Below are 26,355 nucleotides of genomic sequence, written 5' to 3'. Positions count from 1 at the left end.
CGGCAGTATTAGTGTCACGCGTTAAGGAACGTTATTCGACCAGTTATGAGGCCGTGACATGTTTGAATGGCGATTGACGATGACTCAAATCCTGCTGAAATGGATGCACAAACACATACTTCAATGTAAAACAATTTTCTTACAATAACCACAGTTTCCAATATTAACTTCAAGACTTTTTAGAGTCATATGCATTTGCGTCGTCGGTGGGCTGGATATATGGAAAATTGTAGTGGACTATATATGATATTGTGAATACCAAATAGTGGTATGGCTATTGGGTTATATTTGTGATCCATGATGTTACTCAAGGGCTCTTTAATTTGTGCCTAGCTTTACATGTGAAGCTATAGCAAGTGCCATCACCCAATGGTCGCTGATTGCAGTCCCTTCCATTGACTGTAGGTGCATGTAATGTCGTGAAAATATCAACACAATGCTGTATTGGTCCATCAGCAGACGAAACAAATCACTATTTATTGAATTCTTTCACAAAATGAAGCCTTGGCGTAGGGGAATACTCGTATCAGATATCCGTATCAAATATTTGCACAAATTCAGGATAACCCCGCTCATAAATAGACGCCAGAACACCATCTCTCCAAACACCCACGATTGGCAAACAGCGGTTCTTTGGATCAGATAGTACATCAGCAATGTCACCCTCGACAAGCGCCAAATCTGCCTTCTTTCCAACCGAAATCTCTCCTCTATCCTCGAACCCAAACCGAGCAGCTGTAGTAGACGTAGCAGATTTGAGGACATCTTCGGGCGACATGCCGATCTCATGGGCAAAAAGGTACATCTCAATATGTACGCCAAGACCATATGCTACACCGAACCCTTGACCAGCACAGTCACTGCCTGCTATCAAAGGGATACCTGCCTGGTACAGCTTTCGCGTGGTTTCATACGCGTGCTGTACACCGGCTCTTGGGCGCTCTGCCTTGGCTAGTCCAAGTGGCTTCTCGAATGTTTTCTCAATCAGCATACTCCGAGCAAAGGGGTCTCTTCTGAATGTTTGCTGCCATTCCTGTCGCTCGGCGGTTTGCGATGCACATAAGCTCAGCGTTGGGTTGCAGTGAACATTGCGCGACTTCATAATCTTGATGAAGTGGTCATTGGGAGGTTCGTCTAGGAAAATATGCGTGAAGCCGTCGACTCCAGCCTCGAGGAGATCCATGGCGCCACTATAGCTGAGGGCATGACCAACAGCAATGACTCCCGCGTCATGAGCGGCTTTTACTATAGCGTTTTGCACATCTATAGAAGGTGACGGTAGTTTCATGCCGAGAGTGTCTCCCAGTTCGTGAAACATCTTGATATATGATGCGCCATGCTGATTGACCTGCTGTTGGACAAATGGTTTTGCATCATGACCTGTATTTATTTTGGGCCAGGCCGAGACGATGGCGTCTAGAACTTTCTCGCCCTGAGGAACTGACTCCAGTTCCTTCTTCATGACGGGGATAGGCCATCCTCCTTCGACAACCGCTCCGATTCCAGCGTACTTATAATCCGAGTACCTGGCCTTGTTTTGCGGCTCGGCGACCCACTGCATTCATATTTAGTCTTTCACATCATCCGCTGTGCCAGTCAAAGGACAAACAAACCTGTTTCAGCCGCATGATATCTTCCACTTCGTTATGCATGTCGCATACGGTTGTGACTCCAAAGCGAAGCGACTGTTCAACACTGTTGGTGTTACCAGCAAGGGCATGGATATGGGCGTCAATCAGTCCCGGGATGAGCGTATGTTGTGGTCGAGAGATCCTCAAGGTATGTTGTCCGATAATTCTGTCTGGCTTGCCGCTGCCAACATCGGCGATATGTCCGTCACGAACATAGACAAAGCCATTGGCAATAAACTTATGACCGTCAAAGATTTTGACATCTTCGACAATGAAGGTGCTTATCGATGACTGATAATCGCTCGTCTCTGCCATGCTTGGATCAATAAACGCACGAAAGGTTGCGTGAGTGAGATGAGCTACGGGGAATGGGCCCCTCACTATATGAAACAAGGTAGGCTGACATTTGTTCATGCCGGTTCCGGAATCCAGCTTCGGAATCCGGGTTCGGAATCCGGGTTCGGAATTGCTTCATGCTCCACTCGGGTTTCTTCTAACGTGTTGAACCAAAATCCCACCGATCCGGGCCCGATTATTAACAAATTAGACATTCGGCACAAATGTGATGCCGTATTACGAGGGAAATTAGGAGATATGCTACATTGCTCTGACAAATCGACCTCTTGCTCTTGATTTTATAGTTGGTATCTTAGGAGCTACATAGCTGCTCAGACTGATATATAGATAGTATCCCATAGCCCGACATATACCTCTTAATCTCACCTCAACTCAACATTATCCTTATAAATCCAAAACTATCTACCTACTTTCCCAATAATATTTACTTGCTGCAAGTTCATTATGACAATGGGTGCGTTTGAATAGCAAGGTGTCCCTCGATCACAAACAAGCTAACTATAGATAGCTGCTTCTCAAATTCCCTCAAAGGCTGTCACCGGCTATAATGTTGGCGAAATCAAGGCTAAAGGAGCCTTCAGCTCCGAAATCACGTTCGCCAAGGCCGGCTTGTCTCTGTCGGACATCATCAACTCCCAGTACCCGCAGAGCTTGGAGATGATGGAGCGCCCTGGAATGCAGCTCAAATATCTTCCCACCCGTTTTGATGAAGTCACCGGTAAGCTCCTCACCGGCGGAGCCTATCTATTCGACAAGTGGGAAGAAGCTGTCGACTATAGCCATTGGACGACCAATGAGTATACAATTAATGAGGAAGGAACAAAGTTCTGGAGCCAGTCGGCGTTTGATTCACCTGTGCGCTTTGCTTGGAAAGTCATTGGTGCTTATAATTTCGCCCCTATCGAGCATCATGCTATTGGACACTTCAAGCGCTGGTCTTATACCTCCAATAATATCGAGGCTTATCTGCATGAGGTTTATCCTCAAATCAAATCTATTGCAGAAGCCCAGGGGGCAGTTGCTGTTTGGTTGCTGCATCAACCTGAGGATAAGATGATCGCCGTCCAGCTGGCATATCGCAAACCTGCTGAAGGGGTTTCTCTCAACGACTATCTGGTTCAAGTCAAGCAGAAATCTGGTTTTGACCGGGTGTTGGCAACGAAGCTTACAGCGTTAGTAGAGTTTGATCGTGCCAGTATCCTTTTGACCATATGGCTCCCCCTTTCTCTGGCAAAGGGTGGAGCCGACCATACAGTCCCGAACTACCCAGTGGTTCCAGCTATTCAGACAGGCACTGCCTAGGTAATAGGTTACTTGGCGGCAAACGGATGAGAGGCCATGATGGAGGACAAGAATATAACAATACTTATTGCACTCCAATGCTGAGGATATCGGCATCAACTGTCTTACCTAGTTCAAACCGTTCATATAGCTGATACAAACGCCCGTTGGCTCGACTTACTTTGCTACATCAGAAGTCTAACTGTGTTCGGGAATTAGAAGCGATGTTCTGTTAAGCATGAATAAGAATCACTGTAATTCCCAATCACGTGTGCTCGGACTAGCTCACGAGCCTAGCACGGGCTCCCTGAGCCTTATTTATTTCTTTATATTGATAACATTGCGACATAATGTGTGCGATAAGCAAGTGCTCCAAAAGTCTCTCATTCTCCAACATTTTTATTCAATCAGATACCGGGTCCTTCTCAACGACCCAACACGTAGCACGTCACACTCTTCAAATGAGACCAGAATGCATCTTGCACTCCAAGCGCTTGAAAATAACCCAAAAACAAGTTTTCAAGGTGCCGCAAGTACCTGCAAAGTTGACCGCTTAGCCTTACGTCGCTAACATGGCACTCAATCGCGACGTAATACTTTCCAAAAGTCATGAGGACTATCTAATCTAGAAGAATATACTATAGCTCAATCTGCTCTTGACCTAGCTTCACGAGGGTTCTCCTTCGCAACTGCTTTTTGCGGAAGAAATAGCTAATCCCCTGGGGGCTGACTGCAATGCGTCACCTATCGACAATCGCTAGGATTATAACCTCGTAAAGCAATAACTAGGGCTAAAAACCCATTTATATTAGAAACATAACTACCAGAGAGTTAAATATAAAGATTTCATTATTGTTTATGCGTGGTTTAGGCTTATAGAAGATGTTATTATGAAACATGGTAACGTACATGATAAGCGAGCGTCGCACTTTTCTTAACATTCTAGATAGAAACCAATATAAAAATATAACAAACTATTCAATCAATTAAAATTACTTCCTATACTCTTCCCCAGATGCCTCAATCACTACCTGACAGGTCCTTGCGTTATGTCCAGTCTTGCCGCATCTTCCACAGCGCCTTTCCCTCGGTCACGCCGAACTTCCCCGACCACCGCTTCTCGACGATTCGGCCACTACCTGCGTATCAACATCCATCTGATCAATTAGTTCCTGACCTTCCCCTACTGTCAGTACCCCTCCTTTCTGTAATCGGGTTCTTTTTGCCCTGCGGCGTCGGCTTAGTGCCTCAATTTGCCGTCGAAGTTCTTGGTTCTCAGCAGTCAATAAGGTAACTTTATGATATATTTTAGTTGCTGCCTTTGCAAGAGACTTTGATGCTCCTATAATTGACTCTGGGGAGCTACTCTTATGCCGTCTAATTCGTCTTTCGAGGTATTCAGACTGAGATTCCACCTCGCGGACTGTCTTTGGTGTCTTTGAAACCCACGAGGTGGATGCGCTAGCCTCCTCGTCAACAGGTGTTGAAGTCCGTAGCTGCACATCAAGCTTTGAAATCACACTTTCGGGGTTAATAGGAACAAGCCCGGCTCCTCTAAAACCCCCTTTGATGTTACTCCCTGTCATAGTGGCTTGGAATGCGACGTGAAAGGCCAGAAAGAACTCAGTCTTGGAGATATAGGTTACAGACTTTCTGATAAATTGCTCGATTTCTCGACCATAGGCCTTTTTAAGCGGCCCAAAGCACCCAACATCAAGTGGCTGAAGTAGATGAGATGAATGAGGCGGCATACAGAGCGTGATAATCTTCTTCTCCTGGCAATATAGCTCGAAGTCAACGGAGTGGTGACTTTCGTGGCCGTCGAGGATTAGAAGACGATGGGTACCACCTAATCGGTTAGTTGTACATCGGTCAAAGTGCTTTAGCCACTTGAGGCCCGTGTCGTTATCCGTCCAGCCATTTTGGGTCGTTATAATAGCCCAATCGCGCGGGAGGTTGCATTCTTGATACCAGTTGGTAAGATGATTTTGGCCCGCAACCACGATAAACGGCTCGATCGCCCAGCCTGCCGCATTAATCGCCTGGATTACTGTAACCCATTCCCGGTTTCCAGGCTGTACTGATTTAGGTCGTCCATGCCTTTCAGCACATGTAACAACCATACCGCTTGAGATAACGCCCATCATAAAGCCAGTCTCGTCAAAGTTCCAGATATCATCTGATTGGATACCATATTTCGCAATTGTGTTCTGTACCAGCTTAAACCAATTACGAATAACGGTCGGATCTTCACATTTGGCCCTCTTATAGTCATATCTCCGCTGAAAACGTATCTTGAGCAATGGTTGTCGCTTGACGAAGTTCATAGCCCAGCGCGTGCCGACGCGTGGCGCGTCGCGGGCATCAAGCAGTCGATTGGCCATTTGTTCAACACCACTCAATCGCGGGGGATATCCTCGTGAGTTTAGGTCGATGATGAACTCAAGAAGAGTATCTTCTTCTAGATTTGATAGCTTTCGTGAGTTAGGCATGGTATCGCGTCGAAGTTGAATCCCTTGCTGGCGGCGACGTAGCCTATGCTCATTAACCTGATAGATATTTGCAGCTCGTCGGGTGCTTAGTTTTGGGTTATTTTGAAGGGCTTGAAGGGCAAGAAGAGTATTTGCCTCAATATCAGACTGTGGCATAGTTTATGCTTGAGAATCAATTGGTTAAATGAAAAGTAAGATGTAGGTGGGAAAAGTGCGACGCTCGCTTGTCTGCGACGCTCGCTTATCATGTACGTTATCCGATTAGATAATACTGAAACTTTGATGAGACTGGTTATATAATGGTTATTATTATGGTCGGAATGGTCATCATAGGTTCAGAAAGGCAAGGAAGATTAAAATCAGTGCTGCTTAGAAATCGGGAATGGATTACAATAATCCGGGCCATTACTGCGGAAAGTCAATCCATTACACCATTCATTATTGGCACAAGCTAATATCATCTTGCTAACTGGCACCGAGAATGCAACCTTGCTAGCCATTAGGCTATCACAATGAGCCAAAATAGCTAGATATATAACCAGCTGGGCCTAGAGTGGCTGAAGCACTTTGATTGATCTGCAGCTAAATAATTAAATAGTCGCTATCATTTCCTGATCCTCAATGGCCACGAAAGCCACCACTCCGCCGAGTCTAGGAGATATTGCAAGGGTAATAAGATTATCACGGTCTATATGCCGCTCCATTCATCGCATATACTCCAGCCACTTGATTTCGGGTGATTTGGACCGCTTAAAAGGCATATGGTCGAGAACTAGAGCATCTGCTCGGAAGGTCCGCTGTTACAGACACAAATCGTAATACGCAGGATAATAACACAGGACACTAACAGCGACACTCTGGAACATTAAGACCCTGAACTCTAAAAATATCAATCCATCCAAGTAACCGACTTGAAGTAAAGAAACTCGTCCAATCCCTGGTAACCGTTAAAACGACCAAATCCACTATCCTTCACACCTCCATGGGGGAGAGAGTATTCATCATGCACCGTCATAGAATTAATGCGTACGGCCCCTGACTCCAAGCCATCGGCCAGCTGGAATGCCACCCTCAAGTCCTTCGAGAAAATGGCAGCCGCTAAGCCGTATTCCGTGTCATTCGCTAATTCTAAGGCTTCCTTTTCTGTCTTGAAAGTGAAGAGAGACACACTGGGGCCGAACGACTCTGTTGCGTATAGGTCCATGTCCTTTTTGATATTGCCAAGGACCACAGGTCTCATTTTTGTATCTGTCTCATAAGCATGCTTATCCTCAAAAATCTTCAGTGGTTGTGCGCCTTTGGATATAGCGTCTTGAATGAGGCCCCGGTTACGAGTGGCTGAGGCTGCAGTCACGACGGCAGGTGTGTCATCCGCGGCACCGAAAAGCTTTCTAATTGCTTCACCAAGACGTTCCTGAAACTCAGATGAGATAGATTCGTCAACCAGGATACGCTCCGTGGACATGCAGATTTGGCCAGCCTATATAAGTCCTTGTCAATAAAATCTTCTGAGTCATACACTTGGGGGTTCAGAGTCACATACATTGAGGAACGCTCCTCGGGCGCAGTGAAGAGCAGCTTGGTCCAGATCGGCGTCTTTGAGTACAATCGCACTCGCCTTTCCGCCAAGTTCCATAAGAACAGGCTTCAGATGTTTCCCTGCGAGAGAGGATATAATTCTCCCAACCCTGGTACTGCCTGTAAAATTAATCTTCTTAACATGCGGGTGCGAAACCAGGGTATTTATGGTACTAGCCGCCTCGGTAGGTGAATGAAATATCAAGTTCAGGCACCCGTCTGGCAAGCCGGCCTCTCGCAAGACATCGGCGATCGCCCAATAACAACGGGGCGTAAACTCAGAGCCTTTCAGAACAGTAGTGTTTCCAGCAGCCAAGGCAAAAAGAACAGATCGAAGTCCAAGATGAAAAGGGGAATTCCTTGTAACGGTAGACATTAGCAGGGCTACTAAGCCACGGCATGACTCCCTAAGATTTATCTTACCAAGGTGCAATTCCCAGAACGACTCCATAAGGTTTTTTTTGCACCAGAGCTTTCATACCTTCATGGGTTGACTCCGGTGCAAACGCTTGCACAGCCCCAGCTATCCTACCAGCTGTGTCCTTCAACCCTTCAATTGTCAGTCCAAGAACGAAGTCTTGGTAAAATTTATTGGCGCCTAGCTCGTGATGCATATATCCGCCGAGCTCATCAAGCCTTTTTTCCATTATCTCAGCGGCTTTGAGAAATATATCGCGTCGATAGGAAACTTTGGTTCGAGACCAGTCGCGGAAGGTGTCGTGGGCATTTTGCACAGCTTCCTGCACCTGATGCTTGCTGGCACAAGAGAAAGACCATACTTCTTTACCAGTCAAAGGGCTGATAACGGGGGAAGATTCAGAACCATGCACCTGCTGGCCATTGATTATGAGCGGAATCGTAGGCTGGGTCGCTGTGCTTCCATATCGTCTATAAAGCGATAGGGAATGGTGGCTTGAAAGGGCAGCTGCCCGTTTGGTGGATGTTGTCAGCATTGAAACTAAGTTCTAAAATATTATAGAGGGTAAACGCGAGGTTAGGATCTGATGTGAGACGTATCTATGTAGAATATTTGTATCTATATGATGGATGAGTAGCGATAACTAGAAATTTTGGGGACGCCATTTCACGCCTCTGTGCAGACCCATTATTCCGTTGGATTGTGCTAGCTTCCGTCGGAATGTGTTAGTTTCCATCGGAATGTGCCAGCTTCCGACATTCAGTTGCAACTCACTTCCGAAGCTACGGGAACCTCGGATTTGAGATGGAAGCAATGGAACTCGCCAACGGAAAGATTCCTAAGGTCTCATTGACTTTCCCAGGTTAGGTGTTATCGAGTTGCACTATACAGGAAGGGCCACAAAGTTCCGTCTGGAAACTAAGGGGGGAGCCAATATGCCTATGGGTATCTGTAATTCTAACAATTCCACGGGTCCAGTGAAAATGACGAAACGCAGTGCGGCTGTTCCTCTATTGCATGCTATAGTGTATAAGTCAAGATAATATAGAGCCTGATATATATTAAAGTTATACTTCAATGCAACTTTTAATTTACCTTCAGGCAAAATAACAAGCCGGTTAAGCCTATTAACAACTCGAAGTGAATTTACCCCTTAAGATCATCTAAACCCCTAGACAAAAGAAATGGCACTATTAAACTGTGGAGGGTAAGATTATTGAAACGAGAGGGTTAAAATAGCTAGAAGCAGTCTTCATTAGGATCCCTAATATATAAACTATTTGAAAGCTAAATTACAGTATTACAATTGTGACGTTTGGGTATCATACGGGATAAACTAGTCCGTTCTAGGTTTATGTTGGTAGGATCGTAGGATATAATCTTAGTGTAGCGTAACGTCATGTCTCTTAATAGTCAATAGAGTTGGTGTGGCGTATTGATGTAAAAATGTTTTATTAACAGCTGGTGAGATAAGTTCTATGAAAGTGCTGATGAATGTTGTCTATATACCTGTTGGGCGACTCGAGTCGTGAGTCGTCGTTATGTCAGGCTCTGTACGAAGGCTCACGGTTGTAGTGGGTCAAGGCGTGAGCCACTACATAATTGGTGAAAGTGTGATGGGGGTATACCCGGGGTAACGGCTAAGGTCGTAACAACAAAAAGTTCAAAGTTTAGGGAAATAATTTTAATATAGTTATTAGGATCAAGACCGTATTTTATAAGTAGCCATTTTATGTATCCTCTTAATAAGTCTAAGTAAATTTACCCTTCAAGACTAGTTCAATCCTCATGTAGACAGAATGGTACTATTAAACTAAGGTAGCCGAAAAGTGCATCACATGACCTATTGGCCATCTGTCAACGACACTAGGCCTGGTTAGGAAAACACAACAAGCAGACGCCTCTTTGAGGGAGGTAGGGGAGAGTCCCAAAGTAAAAGTACAATCAAGGACATTAAGGCGCATGCGATCCGTTGAACAATATCAATTCCTACAGTGACTACTACATATAACGATGAGATGAACCATGTCGATTGTAGAGACCAGATGAGGGCATATTAAGGCTATGATCATCCTATCCGCCGCGGCGCTTGGCAGGCTCTAATTTGGATCCTCTTACTTTATATGGTCCTTGTGAATAGTTATCTGCTACAACGCCACAGACAGCCTAACTAGAGACAATACACGAGCCAACAGGAGTGGCGCTGATGTATCTATAACGACCTGTTCAAGGGGTTCCATGGGGAAAGTGTCGCACTGAGCGTGCTTTAAGGGTTAAAGTAAATGTGTTGATTGATTGTTTTTTTTTTCTTCTTCTCTTTTGGGGGTATTTCATCCCGCAGAGTTACTTAAAACACATAGCTAGGTTACTAATACAGTTGTTTCCTTAGGCCGTGAAGATCATGTCTACCCTGCGACAAAAAGTCAGTCAAGGCAGATGTTTCGGACTGGAGACGAATCTACACCTATGGCACATCATAAACTTATCTGAAGGGGGGGGGGAAGCTAATTACGTTGCTTGTCAGGACCACCGGGTGGGGCAGTCAAGGTCAGGAAGTTTGAGGAAGCCTTTGGCGCCAGTCATCAATAATATGAAGGAGCAGTGTGATGTCGCGATTTGTAACTCAAAGTATTGTTTGGACATCTATCGTAGGCTAATTTAGGTGCAGAATAATGTACCTTTTCTTCTCGCATATTAATTGGGCAGACATCCCTGGAGTGATCTGGCGGGAGCCTTTCGATAATTGAGGGGATACGATTTCCTTCATATACCCTTTAAAAGCTGGGGCGCATGTTGGGCTCGGTACGGCCGGGAGGTTTTCCATAGCTCGACGGATAGACATACATTCCAAGGATTCATCAATATATCTAAAAAACAACAGCAAGCGTAAAGCCAGTATTGTAGAGTCTTGTTGCAAGGACAAATGTAGTGCCAGCCAGACAAAGTACGCCAGCAAAAACCTTATCACCTGTCCATCCACCAGCACCATCAATGATTACGCCGCTGATAGGGCTTGTTGTAAGACCACCGATAGAGGACACGCAATAAATAACACCAGTACGGAAGCCGATTTCAGACATGGGCGAAATCTGCGCAACCAAAGGGGAGATAAGTGAGACATATGCGCCAGAACAGAGGCCAAAAAGCGCAGCAAACGCGATAACGCCGCCTGTAGTGGAACAAGGAATCCAAAGAGCGAGGATCCAGATTGCAGTAAGATAGCATACAATGGTGAAAGTATTGTAGCAACCAATGCGATCTCCTGCAAAGCCGGATAGAATTCTCCCAAAGAGACTGCCTGCATTGAGTATAGGGATAAGATACTCAGTGATAGAAGCGTCTATACCGATATCGAGTGCTTGGACAGGCAGATAAGTAATTGGAACGTAGATCCCAAAAGTAAAGCAGAAGAAGCCTAGAAGGCATAAGACAAACCCTGGCTCCTTGAATAGCTGCTTTACTTGATTATGGCTCAATTTGGCGGGCTGAGGTCTGCGGAACGTACGCACCGTTAGATTAGCGACGATGAGGAGGCCGAGGATGAGGAAGGCGCAGATACGCATGGTCCAGCTATAGCCAACGTCTTTAATAAGGCGGGTAACCATGATTGGGAAGACTATGCCACCCAGACTTGAGCCTGTGGCCATGATACCGAAAGCAGCTCCTGTCTTTGTGGTAAACCAACCGTGGATAACGTTTAAAGCTATAAATGACTTAGTCTTTATTCAGGGTAAAAGGTAGATATCATTCTTACCAGCTTGAAAAATGGCAGCAACGCCAACAGCAGAACAGACACCCTGGCTAAGTAGAATTTGATAATACTTAGTAGCGAGAGATGCCATCATTAGGCCGAAAACATGAAGAAGTGATCCCCCAAAGAGCAGATACCGAGGACCATAAGAATCATATATTTTGCCGACAATAGGTCCCATGGCCATCATAAAAAAGATCTGAAGCGAGGGAATCCAGGAGATAGTACTTGATGAATAGTTGGGAAGTAGTTCATTCTCAAAGTATTCCTGAAATGCTCCAACACTATTGATCCAACCAAAGCTGCAGAATGAGGCACACCATGTTCCTAGAACGACGAACCAAGCGACGCCGCCGTTAGGGGGTTCCGGTTGCTGTGAGGCCAGGGGAGGAGCTGCCTCGGGGTCTGGTTCTCTGCCGGCGTTCTCCTCTGTACTAGGCTCAACGTCTTCGGTCTTGTTGGTCATAGCATCCTCAGCCTGTTGGAGAGCCATGCCTGTTGCCTGTGAAGCCAGGGATGGCGTCACCAGGTCGTCGCTATTTGTTGACATGTTATTGTGTGAATTCAGAGACTGGTGGCCACTTCGAGCAGTGAAAGGAAAGGGTCATCTAGTTAAAGTCGTTTTGATGGTGAAGGTCGATGTAAGGAAGTCTTTTTCTTTTTTTTTTTTTTCTTTTTGGAAACTTGGGGTGCGCCGGGGCCTTTTGTATACTGTTATATGAATGACGGAAATCATACAAGAAATGACTGTGATGGCTTTAATACGATGGTACCCGAAATTAAACTTCCGACCATCTACTCATTAGACTCGGGTTTCTCGGCACATAGAAGACGCAGTTGCAATATCTTCCTTAACTGGTCACCACTAATCCTTGCACTTCGCCAATTGACTGCCTTGTATGTATAGGTAACCGTGCAGGTATACTTCCTTAGACCGGATCGATGCGGAGGAATCGTAAATGTCTTAGCGTACCTACTGGCCCTATGAGATTTGTTCTCTCGGGCGTAATACACTCTATCTATCTGTGCTTCCATAGTTGGTTGGCTCTAGTTTAAGTTCCGGTTTTCGGAACAGGGGCTTTGCCGGAACCAATTTAAAACTTTGGAACAGTCTCGTCTTCCGCTCCCTTTCGGGTATTCCCTTTCCGTCTTCCCTTTTCCTGCTTTCGGCCATTCTATAGCACACAATGCAGGCTTTCTAATCATGCGCCATACGCCATACGGACCTGAATGGTTTATGGTGTATGATCTATTCTCGTTTGTCGAACTAAACCATATACTGCCCATACGGCAAATGACGCCAAACCGGTCAATGGCCCACATCTTCCTCTAGAGCGCTGGTGCTTCCCTCCTCTGCCATGTATTCATATTGTTCAACCTCGTCTAATTGTAGCCCCGCCGTTCTACCACTGCGAATCCAGCTCTCCAAGCATTCCCCCTTTTCAATTGTCGATGCTCCAAAGAGCATTCGATCCCACGAAATTGTACGCCTTAATCCAGAGAATGTACGCTCAGGGTCAGCAGACATGACGGGTATTGAGAGAATGTTTATTGCTATCTTTGACAGTCGGGAAAAGCGCTCCTTCTGCTCATCGTGGAGCCACCAGACAAGGCGGGAGCAGTCAATCGGAATAGGCGGCTGGGAGGTGTAGGTTTCGTATTCAGCAACGCCGGGGTCTGTGCCTATGACATTAAGCTCCTTTGCAAGCAGGTCATACCCATCCAGCTCCAGTGCCGGAACAACGGAAGGAGTAGTACAAACGGTTAGCAGGTTCTTGTATTTGCCTTTCCACAACTTCTTCACCACTGGAAAGATCTTCTTATGCCGGGCCTTTAGCCAATTTTTCTGTATATGAGCCTTTCCTCAGCATGGATGGAGAATAAGCGCTGCAGCGTATGCCGGACTCTCATCGGAGAGCCGGTAATATTTGTCGAAGACATGCCAGTTAGTCAGTACTGGACGCAAGTAACTGTTGGTTCATCTTGTATCTGCTGAATGCTTGCTGGTAATGCTTGTGAAGAACATCCATGGTAAATAATGTAAGATCGAGCGTTGAACGATACCCCTCAGTGAGGAGAGTTACCTTCCAAAACAGCTGTAAGAAGTTCCGCGTCTCACGAAGGTTTTGCCAATCCTGTGGTGCTAAGTATTCGTCCACAAGGGCGTCGTAGTACTTGCCCTGATACCGCTTGATATGCTCCTCCTTATCAAGAGCGGCATCAAGCAGCACCGCTCATCATATGTCAACTCAATCAAATCAATCAACTCAACTTCGAGCTTGAGGGCTATCAATGAAATCAACTTTGACTTCAAAGTTGATTTGATTGACATATGAGCGCTGCAACCATTGTCCAATCCACAAACTATTGAGCCATTTCAACGCAGCTAAATAAAGCACCCAATGCAACAATACAAACCCCTTCAACTATGCAATCCCCTGTAAAGAAAGTGCAGGCTCGCGGCAAGCCCAGCACTTACGAACCTCCATTTCCTGCATACAGCATGGATCGGAACGATCAGAAGACATATGCTACATCTCTAATGGGTGTGCAGCATTCTGCAGACGACGATGCACCAACATGAATAATGTAGGCTGAGAGATTTTTTTATCCACTCAATTGTGTGATCCACTCGCATGTAGATCACGTTAATGCACGAGTAACATACAGATTTTGCCTTGAGTATCAAAAGGACAGTTGAAGGTATTAACAAAAGAAGGTTTACAGTAAAGGTATAATATGTATATAAGAGTAGAGTAGAATGAAAGGGAATGCTATTATAAAACCAAACCGCCCACCGAGAGGCGACTTTGAGGCCTTAATACGAAGCTTAACCTGGGCGTTGCCGTCCGGGTTGCACCAAAGGTGTATGAAACCCGGCCGTCAGCTCGCGGACCCCTTCGACTTCCCGACCCCGAGTGGAGATCGGATCGTGTCGAGAGCCCGCTGCCGAAGGGATGGAGAGTAGCAGGTCAAGATTGGGTGTGAAGCGCATGTAGAAAATACCCGGCTTGTCCCCTTCGGATAGATCCCGATAGATTCAGGACTTTCGGAATACCATCACCAGTCTTCTTATTGCTTTCATTCTATATTCGTTAAACAATCATGGCGCCTGAACAACAACGTCCACCGCGTATTCTCACTTGTGTGCTCTGTCACCAACGCAAGAAGAAGTGCGATCGCAAAAGGCCATGTTCATCTTGCACCGAGGTAAGCTGTCTTGCACCCATGTAAGACACGAGTTAACTATTAGCAGGCCGGAATAGAATGCATCCCAAGTACGCCAGCTCCCAAGCGCAGTCATCGCAAACCTGTGAAGGAAATACTGGCACGGCTGGACCGTTGTGAGGAGCTTTTGAAGAAATGTAATTGCGTGCAAAAGCCTTGGAAGTACGTTTCGCTGAAGATGGGTAATATCCTGGTGGACTAACTGTGTTGTTTAGGAGTTAGGAAATCTACACAGGCCAAATTCTAATGATCAGCTAATTTGGGTTTGTGTTTTGTCACAAAAGGCAACGGTTGCACAGCATAGAATGTCTGACGGCAGCTGTTCACTTCTCAATGTTGGCACACATCAATCTTGTTGAAGATGGTTTTTTTGGTTTGACAACAGATGGGCACGCGAGCTCTTGCTTTTCGTCACTACAGGTCATTCCAGATGCGGAAATGCGAGGTTCTCGTCGATGCAAATCGCTCCCTATTGCAAAAACTTTCATTTCTTGGCTCGGGACTTCGGGTTACTTATCGACTCCTAGCGCATGTTACTGCGTATCACTTAGAAATAACTGATTGCGCTGTAACTGTTCCTAAAGGCATAACTCTCGGAACAGGAACTACGGCGGAATAGCAACTGTAGCGGAATAGGAACTACGGATCTACTGATGTTTTGTCTTGCGTTATTTACTTTACATAAATTGATTAAAGAAAATCTCCTTGAATAAAATATACTTGTTTATTAATAAAAGTTAAAGTAATATCTTTTTATTAATAGGAGCTTTTTATACTAGTTTATTTACTATATATTATTATATTTTATACACGTAAACTATCTAGTAACGTACATGGTAAGCGAGTGCAACAAACAAGCGAGTGCAACACAACATCCCAACATCACAAATAGGAATAGCCATAAAAACACAATAGACTATTAATTAAGTAAAATTAATCGCTATATCCTTCCAGAGGCATAGCCACAACTATCTGACAGGTCCTTGCATTATGTCCTGTCGTGCCGCACGCTCTACAGCGCCTTTCCTTTCTTCGCGCATGCCCTCCTTGACCACCACTTCTCGATGGTCCATCCACCGCCTGCGCATCAACATCCGTTTGGTCAATTACTTGCCTTCCTTCCTCTACTGTCATCACACCTCCTTTCTGTAACCAGGTTCTTTTTGCCCTACGCCGGCGGCTTACTATCTCATTTGCCTGTTCAAGATCTTGGACCCTGGCCTCTAACAAGGCAACCTTATGCATAACTATCTTTGTTCCCTTAGAAGAAGACCTCAATGCTTCTAGAATCGACTCTGGAGAGCTACTTTTATGCCTTTTGATTCTCCTTTCAAGATATTCAAGCTGAGAGTCTGCCTCGAGGATAGTCTTTGGGGTCTTTGAAACCCAAGGGGTCGAGGGGCTAACTACCGCCTCCGCAGGCGTCGGAGTCCGCAGCTGCATATCGAGCTTCGAGATTACACTTTCTGGGTCGAGAGGAGCAAGTCCGGCTCCTCTAAAGGCTGCTTTAATATTTTTCTCTGTCATTGTGGCCTGGTAGGCGGTGTAAAAAGCCAGGAAGAACTCGGTTTTGGAAATGTGGGTTACAGAGCATCTGATTAAATGCTCGATTTCTTGCGCCAAAGCACCCGACATCACGAAGCTGCAGCAGATGAGACGAATGAGGCGGTATACAAAGCGTGATGATTTTATTTGCCTTGCAATATCTCTCAAAGTCGACCGAGTGGTGACTTTCGTGTCCGTCGAGGATCAGGAGACGATAGCGATTCTTTGATTGCTTGGTAGTACACCGGTCGAAGTGCTTTAGCCACTCGAGGCCTAACTCGTTATCTGTCCAGCCATTAGGGTTCGTCCCAATAGCCCAATCGCCCGGGAGGTTACTTTCCTGGTACCAGTTGGCGAGGTGATATTGGCCGGCACCTATGATGAACGGCGCGATCTCCCAGCCTTCCGCATTGATCGCCTGGATCACAGTAATCCATTCACGGTTTCCAGGCTGCACTGATTTTGGTTTTCCGCGTCTTTCTGTGCCTGTGACAACCATTCCGCTTGCGATCATGCCCATTAGAAAGCCAACCTCATCAAAGTTATAGATATCAGCCAGATTAATACCATATTTCGCGATTGTGTTTTCTACGAGCTTAAACCACTTTCTAATCTCGGTTGGATCTTCGCCTTTAGCCCTCTGGTAGTCATACCTGCGAAAAAACCGCGTCTTGGGCTCTTTGTGTCGCTTGATGAAGTTAGAAGCCCAGCGCTTGCCGACGGGTGGCGCGTCGCGGTCAGCGAGCAATCGGTTGGCCATTTCTTCCACACTACGCAGTCGCAGGGGAAATCCTCGCGAATCCAGGTCGAGGATAAACTGAACTATGATCTGCTCCTCTAGATCAGATAGTTTGCGTGATTTAGGCACCCAATCGCATCGAGACTGCATGCCTCGCTGACGGCAACCTAGCTTCTGATGACAGACTTGGTATATTGATGCAGCGCCTCGGATGCTTAGTTTTGGATCATTTTGAAGGGCTTGTAGGGCAAGAAGAATTTTTGCTTCATCATTTGACTGGGACATCTTTAATGGTTGAGAATCAATTGATCAAATGTACAGAGAAGAGAATGAGGGATTTTTGTGACACATGCTTGTCTGTGACATAAGCTTATCATGTACGTTATATCTTTTATAAAATACAGTTATAAGAGAAATTCATATAAATTTAAATCAAATATAAATTAAACTATTATTTATTTTTAAATTAATTAGTTTTTATAAGTTTAAAATAGAACTATATTACAATTAAATGCTATTCTAATAGTAATATAATTAGTTACTTTTCGTCAATCTTATACTTCTTTACAGTACATTAAATACTATGTTTTAAATTATTTTAAAGTGTTTAAAGTATAAGAAGAGTTTTAAGTTTATCTCTCTTTATATACATTTTATAAAAGTATTATTTTATATTCTTAATATATCAGTTATAATACTTATTAGTGTATTTTCTATATCTATTTATTATTATTAAGTATTAATTATTATTATTATTATTATTATTATTACTCATATTAATAGGCATTTCAGGCTTATTTAACCTGTATCTAATTACTTAGTTTATTCCATTTCCTCTTGCTTTTAGACTTGTTACCCAACTGCGGTGAAAACGCCTACTCTTCTTTTTCCAATTGTCGCGTACCCCTGTCGACTTCACACAGGTGGAGCCCAAACTTGGGAGCGGTGCGAGTAGCGACCAAGTTTGCAATAAGCACAGGCCGTTTGGATGCTATACAGACACGCAAAACATACCAACAAGACAAGATAATAAGAGCTAACATAGTACATCCTCTGGTAGACAGACCAGGCTTCAGCCGCTGAAGATGGGACGCTGAACACTTGAAGAAGTTGGCCTTCAAGCAGGCCCGTCGTAGCGCAGGGACAAGAGAGGCTGGGAAATGTGGTGAAGAGTAGGGATTGGTGAGGTTTCAGGGTTTCAGGACAAGAAGTCGGAAAATAATGTAACGAGATTCAACTTTGTGGGCCACGTGAGGCATATCCTCCCGAGCGGAATAAATTCATTCATTCATTCATTCAGTTCCAGTGGGACGTAAAGCGATTCCGAACCGTGATTCCGAAGCGGAATTCCGGAACCGGAATGAACAAATGTCACCCTGCCTTGTTTCATATATATGTATCGCACTGAGCGTGCTTAAAGGGCGAAAGTGAATATGATGAGCAGCAGCAAAATGTGTCTGTGTAGGGTATTCTATCCCATAGCTTCTACTTTAATCACCTAGCTTGATTACTAAGGGCTGTTGTTCCTGAGGCTCGTTGAGACAATGCCCGGCCTGCGACAATATGTAATATTAAAAGCTTCTATAAAACCAACCCTACTTATCTGTAAACAGAGTACAAACCGGATCACTGCGCAACTAGGCATAGTCGATCTCTGACCATCTTCAATCAAACGCAGCCACTCCCGCACTCACGTTAAACCATGACTGTCCAGAACCCAGGCACGAGCAGGCTTCGAGAATCACTCGTGTTTCTGTGTTTCTTGGAATCACAAAGTGATTCTCCTATGATATCATGACCACCACAAGTATATGGATCACACTCATTAGCACTTTCATAGACTCTAGCTTACCAGCTATCACTAAAACCTGTCTACCTCAATAAGCCTCACCTACATTGACTATTAAGAGACGTAACACTTCACTTGGCTCAGCATCACGCCCTATGACTCTGCAAAGTTGCAAACATGGACCTTGTACGGACTAGGTTATCCCTTGGGAACCCAACCGTTACAATATCGGTACGTAATGCCGACCATGAGCGGAAGATGTATGTATGTGTATTTTTCGTCCGGGGGGCCATCGGCCCCGAAAAGTCCCCTGCTGGGGCACAGGACGTGCTGGGCTAAACTACCTACAATTGCTGTCGCATCCGAATCTACCTAGAAAACCCGCAATGTCCACTTGCATCAACGGAGAGCGCCGGACGCCCTTTCCCCCAAGTGGCACCTGCCCTACTTGTAGCCAGCCCTACCGTAGTTTCAAGCACATCGTCTTGGACGTCAAAGCAGGTGGTCCTGGCAAAGTTGCATGCAACCGCTATTCCATCTAGTTCATCCAGCATATCATCGGCACAAAGGCGCATTACTTTCAAGAGGGCATCCCGTCAGCGGGAACAGATCCCTCTCCAGCCCAGAATTCTCTTGCACAGATAGATCAAGTAGCTTTCCATACCCTAAGGCAGGAAATCCATGACCCCTAAGATTGCCAGTAGCTGCAACCTATAACCGTGCATCCTTGGGGAAAACCCTCGCAGGAGAAAACCCCAAAGCGGCTAGAACGCTGCTCTGTGGACGAGGTGGTCGCCTCATTCCATGGTCTCCAGGTAAGCTCTGTACCATTCGACCCAGCGGTTTTGTCAAGTGGTCCCAGCCAGTGAGACAAATTGTCGAAGCCCGGTTGCGTTCCGGGCAGCAGCCGGGGCTGAAAAGAAGAAGAGGGTCTCTGGGCAGTATGAGACTGCAGAGATCGGTCATGCAGCTTCCGAGCTGCAAAAAGGGCAGCGAGCCATGTGGGGCCCGTGCGTCGAGGTCGGGGCACCAAAGGACCCAGAAAGTCGAGCAGCTGAGGGCTGCTGGTGTTGTTCGGGCAGCCAAAGCTGCAGAGGTCGGTCGTACGGGAGAAAATCGAGGGCGCAGAGCCCGGATTGTCGAAGGCTCGCGAAGCCGGAATGTCGAGGTAAGAAGAAACCGCAAATAACACGTGAGAAGTAGCACCCGAAGGCGATGTCAAGAGCTCGCGAAGCTCAATGTCGTTGCAGACACTCGTCGCGAAGAAAGGTCAACTCTCTGAATCCCTTTCTTAAGGCAGCTGTTAGGGTCCCGTTAGCCCCACAGCTGCTTTTGTTATCATGTTAGCCTGCAAAAATTCTCTACCCTAGCAGAGCGCTAACATCGGGTGCCAAGGAAAAACTTTTACAGGAGAGAGTTCGCCATGAGCGGAGGATACGAAGTGATATTTTTGCTGTAGGGTATACCAGGCTTGCATTGTGACTCTAACGTTACAATCTCAGTCTCTTATGTCTTATACGTCCTGCTGAAAATTCCCAACAACATGCTATTCACGTAGATAGGGCCAGGTTTGCTTATTCCGTTAACAAGACAGCTATCAACCCGCAATCTCAGAGACCAATAGCGTCACCCTGATTCCAGTTAGATAACCTCAAACTCACAGTTCCAACCCGCCGATAGTACCGCATATTAAAACCTCTTCCCTACTTAAAGCTAACAGGCTAGTCTGCCCACAGAACAGTGCACTGGATTTCGACGTTTAACCTTTCATTCGGCAAGGCCGCAACCTGTATACAGGTTCTCGCAGGCGCCTTGGCCTTATCTGGCCACACTTTATTCCACTCCTTGTTCATCCTATCATAATCTTTCATGTCGGTCAAAAAAACAGTGGCGTTGATCACATTCTGTAGTCCACATGCGCCGTTTGTTGCCCCGTCAATGATGACTCCGATATTTTGCAGCACGGCTTCCGTCTGGAGGCAAATGTCGAGATGGTGCGTTCCATCAGCGCCTGTGGTGCAACCCGCGAATGTTCCGTCGCCACGGCGTGACGAGGTACCAGAAACGAAAATAGTTTTGGCTGATTGATGTATCACCCGAGCGTGGGGATAGTTCGCGAGGGTTTTAGCTTTTTGCGCCGGAAGAATATAAGCCTCACCGTTCTGGGATGCCATCATCGATGTCTTTTGTTGGTCAGTTCCCAAAATTCGAATGTAATAAACGATCAATTGCTAGTTAGCAGTGTCAGGAGTTAGGTTGATTTAGCAAAGCGAGAATCTCTGTTTATAACCATAGCCAGCTGCCAGTCAAGACTCCTTGCGGGTTAAGCTTCGTGCGGTGGTAATGGCAACCTCGCTTGCCGAAACCGCCTTCAAGGAACCGGAACTGGGGCCGCGACCACCTCACATGATTGGTTTATTTGAGCGTCATGAGCAGAGCAGGCGTGCACGCCGTACAGTCAGCTAACGCCTGGTCATTCCGGTACGGTAGGTTCCGTACAGCCACGAGTTTGTGGGGTTGTTAGGAAATACTTCCGAGTCGAACGGCATCCGCGGCCGTTAGCCGTAATTCACTTTCTTTTGACTTCTCAATGAGATCGTAAGCAAACACAAGGTCATCAATCAAAAACGACTCATAACGTACACCATCAGTGAGTGGATCAAATCAGTGAGCGGATCAAAAATCTCAACCCTTCCTTCTGAACCTATGACAAAGATGCACAGGGCTATTGAATCAATCAAAACTAATCACTATACTCCTCTCCATCCATCACGACGACTATCTGGCATGTTCTCGTGTTATGACCTGTCTTGCCGCACGTTCCACAGGGTATTGAACCTTGCGGTGGCGGCATACAATGCACTATGTCGCGGTTCCGAGTCTAATTGACTGGACGGTGTGCGCGCTGCGTAAAGGCGAAGACTTCGGCTTGGATGATAGGAATAGAGCGAAAGGTTCGGGGTCACCGTGGAGAAACATACCGAAAAAGCTTGGTGGGGATTCCAATATTATGTTTAACACTCCGTTCTTCGGCCTCGGTGTCTTGCAGACAGCGAGGCTTAGGCGAAGTGCAAGGAACAGGGGTGGCCAGTTAAGAGCTGATGAGGATATTTCAACGGCATTTTGTATGTGCCGAGAAACCCGAGTCTAATGAGTAGATGGTCGGAAGTTTACTTTCGGGTATCATCGTATTAAAGCCATCGCTGTCATTACTTGTATGATTTCCGTCATTCATACAAACGGCCCCAACGTACACCAAGTTAGCAAAAAGAAAAACAAAAGAAAAAGATTTCCTTACACCAACCTTCACCATCAAAATGACTTTAATGAAGTTATAAGTCTAACACTTACTAATAGGTAACGTATTACAGTTAGCTAGTTGAGAATTAGCTATATCTTTTATAAGATATAATTATAAAAGAAATCTTTATAAATTTAAATTAATAATAAGCTTAACTATTATTTCTTCTCTAGCTTTATTTAACAATTGAGATATGCTTAGTAGTTAAGAAGTATCCAATTAAATAGAAATATTATAGGGTGAGGGATTTTTAGTGTACATACGTATTTAATAAACTTACTTATTAACTATAAGTTATTTTATTGTAAAAGACAATAGTTATATAGTATACAATACTTAATAATAACTACTTACTTCTTTATATTAATATTTTCATATTATTAAAGTTAGTCTTTTTAGTTTAATAATAAATAGCTATATAAGCTTACTTTTTATTACTATAAGTTACTTTAAATGCAGAAAGATAAAGTGTTTATAGATGTAAATTCTTTCTTTTTATAGAAACTTTATTTCTTAGCTTAAGACTTCAGGTTATTTATTGACCCTAGTGTATAGTACTGTCTATCACTTAGAAAGAACTGATTCCGCTGTGATTTTTCTAAAAAGATGGCTTTCAGAACAGGAGCTATAGCGGAACAGAATAGGAACTACAGCGGAACAGGAACTACAGCGGAACAGGAGCTATAGCGAAACGGAACTACAGATCTACAAATGTTGTACCTAGCATTATTTGACTTTAGATAAATTGCTTAAAGAAAGTTCCCTTAAAATACAATATACTTATCTATTAATAAAAGTTAAAGTAAATATATTTTTACTTTTAGGTTTTTTATATAATAATCTACTTACTATAATACTTGGATATACTAATTATATATATTAGTATTTGTTTATGTCAGTTTTAGTGCCTGTGACCTGGATAGAGTTCTGTAGTTTATATCCCGTACCAATGTGCACCTTGTTCGGAAGTTCCGAATTTCTTCCCTAGCACTATTTATTCAGTCCGGCGTACATGACATCCAGTTCTATTTGACGACTACGACTTACTAGTAAACAGGACCTTGATAAATCTATTAAAATGCAGGAAAACAACAGCTTTATCATTGCAGATGTCAACCTTTTCGATGGCTATAAATTTGTAGCCGATGGGTATGTTGTTGTTCGGCGTGGGCTCATCGCCGAGGTTGGCTGTACAAACCGAGATGTGCCGTCTGAACAGGACTTCCCCCGCTTCTCTCGTCCAGGATATACACTTATTCCAGGATTGATTGATACCCATATACATGCCATGCCTATGCCAGGTGATATTCACGACTGTGTTGAGCAATCACTGCGGTTCGGCGTCACAACGGTTTGCGACATGCATAGCGAGGTGGATGACATCGAACAACTCAAAAAGGTTTTATCCGTCTCCTTTTAATATTAAGCGTACAAGAAAGCAAAATTAACAGAACACTCAGTCAACAAGTGATTCCCAGAACAAGAATAAATACGCCGATTATAAGTTCTCTGGAATTGGAGCTATTATCGACGGAGGATGGCCAATCCCTGTGATGAAGAAGGGATTCTCATCTCATCCACACTGTGATCAACTGGTTCACAACATAGTCTCGAAATGGCCTTTGTTGAAGTCTCCAGCCGACGCCGAACCTTTCGTGCAATTACAAGTCAACAAGCATGGCGCATCCTATATCAAGTTGTTCCATGAGCTAGGGGATAGCCTGGGCATGAACGACCTTCCGCGGCCCTCGATGGACATACAGAAGGCTGTGGTAGAGGCTGCTCACAAAGCAGGAGTCATCGCTGTTGGCCACGCTTTGGGTTACGCTGGCGCAAAGGACCTCTTTGACGCTGGAGTCGACGGCCTTACCCATTGTTTCCTCGATAAGCCGCCTAGTGATGACTTCATTGACATCATGCTAACACGCAATATCCATTGTAACCCTACTTTGGTACTGTGTGCATCACAGACTGTTGAGCGGCAGGAGTGGCAGCGAGAATTCAGAAAAGATCCCCTGGCTGATCGCATGATGTTACGTAAGTCTCCAGACCAGCCTCTAGGACTGGCAGAAACACAGAAACCTAGAGTTAGGGTTCAAAATGCCTATGAAACAGCCAGAAAGATGTACCAGGCGGGCATCACTTTGGTAGCTGGAAGTGATGCTGGCGGTCAGGAGTTTGGCGTGGCCTATGGCCTCGGTATGCATATTGAGATGTACCTGCTCAAGCATGAGATTGGAATGACACTCGAAGATGTACTCAAGGCGGCCACCTCTAACGTGGCCAAACGGTTTGGCTTCAACGATAGGGGCGAAATTGCAGTTGGGAAGAAGGCCGACTTTGTCCTTCTTAAGGGAGATGCAGACTCAGTGCTGTCAGATATACAACAAGGCTGTCTTCCAGTTGAGGGCGTCTGGAGGGATGGTGTTCTAGCCAATGTCTATGAAGAAAGGTTTCCTGAATTTTCACTAAAGAGAGATGAAGATTAATGTTGAATTAGCAATCATCAGGCTGATATTAAGAAATTTAACTTTACAAGATGACAACTAGAGACTGGCTGAATGGTATAATGAGTAATAATTTTTAAAGAAAATATATAAAAACTTCTATAAAATGTAGACAGTAAGTAGGTATTATAGATAAGTGAGGGTTATGAAAATCCCTTATATACCTCACTTTCTGTTTAATTAATTAATTCTTATTACTTAATATATTTTAATTAAATGAAGAGGTAAGAGTTTTTCTTTCTCTTTGGGCGCTTAAAATAACTGTGAATTAAAGTTTTAATAAACTGTACAGATATATAAAGGTAACCCTATAAAACTATAGCGCTAATGTAAAAGCATACTCTCTATACATGATACTATCCTGAAGTTATGAAAACTATTTAATCTATAGAAATAAACTATAGTTTAGTATTTTCTTAATCTCGGTTTCTAAAGACTTTCTACTTAGTATTATAGTATTAAAGAAATATTATTAACTGCTTGCTAATTATAATGCATTATCAGTTAGCAAGCGCTAAAATATTAGTTTTATTAAGTAGTCATTAAACTTTAAGAAAACTAACTTTATAATAAGTATAATTATAAGAAGTTAACTTTAGCTGTATTAAGCTCATTATAAAGTACTTATACTTAATAGCTAAAGATTATAAAATTAACTTACTATATTTTTAATAGTTTATTAATATTGAGTAAATATTCTCTTATAATTTTATAATACTTTAAAAAAGATTATAGTATTAAACTATATTTAAGTTTAATTCTATAAAAGTCTATTAAAATATTAATTTTATAGGTATTAACTATATTAATTGAATAATTATAGTTAAATTAATTATTATTATATTCTTTCGTGTAATATATAATACTTTAATGTAGTTAATAAGTAAGTGTACTAAATAAGCATATACATTAAAAATCCCTCACTCTATAATATTTCTATATAATTAAATACTTCTTAACTACTAAATATATCTTAATTATTAAGTGAAGTTAAATTTCTTTTTACACTTTAATCCCTTTAGAATAACTTTAAATTAAGCCTCTAACATCGTGTAAATATTTCTCAAGTTAACTATTAAAAGCTATATTATAGAAGCTATATTACTATTGTACTAGTATTTAATTATAATATAATATATTTTAAGAGTTATAGAAACTATTTAATCTAAAGAAAGAGATAATAATAAGGTTCGTTATTAATTTGAATTTATAACTATAGCTATAAACTTTAAAGTCTATTTGCACTATAAAATACACTGTATTTTAAGGTTTTCTATATAAACTAAAATACTTAAAAATCTTTTAAAAATACCTTCTAATAAAGTTAACTATACTATTTTAGGAACACCTTTTATTTAATTTTTAGCTAATTTATTTAAGCTTTAGAATGCTATAGGGTAAGCTATTATTAGCTGCACAGTATGCTGGCCAACTCGCTTGTGAGCTACGTTATAGCTAGACCAAAGTTCGCCTTAGATGAGCACAAAACTCTCGGGCGAGCCAACATCGCAGCCACTTCCACGGCGAGGAAAAGCATATGTGAACATATCCCTGTCCTTTAGTTTCCTCACCACTCCCATCGCGATGATAGCTGGACCTAGAAAGCTGAAGCGTCCTGCTTCTGTATCCGGCCGCAAGATGAAAGGCATCTCGGCACCAGACGGATGAATCATGATATCTCCCTCTCGCACCAGATGCGACACAAATACTAGGCAGCGATGTTTAGCTAGATTGTACT

At 43.9% G+C, this 26,355-nt stretch overlaps 7 protein-coding genes across 7 annotated transcripts; 2 read left to right on the top strand and 5 right to left on the bottom strand.

The window, feature by feature from the left end:
- Positions 1–457: 457 nt before the first annotated feature.
- FOXG_14355 (uncharacterized protein) lies at positions 458–1,946 on the bottom strand (the record flags this gene model as incomplete). The annotated part of the gene is made up of 2 exons (XM_018394421.1): positions 458–1,555; positions 1,614–1,946. 2 exons carry the CDS (start codon positions 1,944–1,946, stop codon positions 527–529), a joined length of 1,362 nt encoding a protein of 453 aa, XP_018254555.1. The 3' UTR covers positions 458–526.
- A 486-nt stretch (positions 1,947–2,432) lies between these two features.
- Positions 2,433–3,290, top strand: FOXG_14354 (uncharacterized protein; the record flags this gene model as incomplete). Its single annotated transcript, XM_018394420.1, has 2 exons — positions 2,433–2,442; positions 2,497–3,290. The coding sequence occupies 2 exons, from the start codon at positions 2,433–2,435 to the stop codon at positions 3,288–3,290; spliced, it is 804 nt and encodes a 267-aa protein (XP_018254554.1).
- A 3,360-nt stretch (positions 3,291–6,650) lies between these two features.
- On the bottom strand, positions 6,651–8,292 carry FOXG_14353 (uncharacterized protein; the record flags this gene model as incomplete). Its single annotated transcript, XM_018394419.1, has 3 exons — positions 6,651–7,241; positions 7,305–7,698; positions 7,763–8,292. The coding sequence occupies 3 exons, from the start codon at positions 8,290–8,292 to the stop codon at positions 6,651–6,653; spliced, it is 1,515 nt and encodes a 504-aa protein (XP_018254553.1).
- Positions 8,293–10,624: 2,332 nt separating this feature from the next.
- FOXG_21688 (uncharacterized protein) lies at positions 10,625–12,058 on the bottom strand (the record flags this gene model as incomplete). Its single annotated transcript, XM_018402035.1, has 2 exons — positions 10,625–11,460; positions 11,512–12,058. The coding sequence occupies 2 exons, from the start codon at positions 12,056–12,058 to the stop codon at positions 10,625–10,627; spliced, it is 1,383 nt and encodes a 460-aa protein (XP_018254552.1).
- Positions 12,059–12,817: 759 nt separating this feature from the next.
- FOXG_21687 (uncharacterized protein) lies at positions 12,818–13,036 on the bottom strand (the record flags this gene model as incomplete). Its single annotated transcript, XM_018402034.1, has 1 exon — positions 12,818–13,036. The coding sequence occupies one exon, from the start codon at positions 13,034–13,036 to the stop codon at positions 12,818–12,820; it is 219 nt and encodes a 72-aa protein (XP_018254551.1).
- A 7,494-nt stretch (positions 13,037–20,530) lies between these two features.
- Positions 20,531–20,983, bottom strand: FOXG_21686 (uncharacterized protein; the record flags this gene model as incomplete). Its single annotated transcript, XM_018402033.1, has 1 exon — positions 20,531–20,983. The coding sequence occupies one exon, from the start codon at positions 20,981–20,983 to the stop codon at positions 20,531–20,533; it is 453 nt and encodes a 150-aa protein (XP_018254550.1).
- Positions 20,984–23,188: 2,205 nt separating this feature from the next.
- On the top strand, positions 23,189–24,599 carry FOXG_14349 (uncharacterized protein; the record flags this gene model as incomplete). Its single annotated transcript, XM_018394418.1, has 3 exons — positions 23,189–23,461; positions 23,562–24,147; positions 24,172–24,599. The coding sequence occupies 3 exons, from the start codon at positions 23,189–23,191 to the stop codon at positions 24,597–24,599; spliced, it is 1,287 nt and encodes a 428-aa protein (XP_018254549.1).
- Between the last annotated feature and the right edge of the window lie 1,756 nt (positions 24,600–26,355).

Source organism: Fusarium oxysporum, chromosome 15 (assembly GCF_000149955.1).
Source record: "Fusarium oxysporum f. sp. lycopersici 4287 chromosome 15, whole genome shotgun sequence".
Lineage (NCBI taxonomy): Eukaryota > Fungi > Ascomycota > Sordariomycetes > Hypocreales > Nectriaceae > Fusarium > Fusarium oxysporum.
The sequence above is the reverse complement of the archived record's forward strand: the minus strand, read 5'-3'. Positions and strand labels throughout refer to the sequence as shown.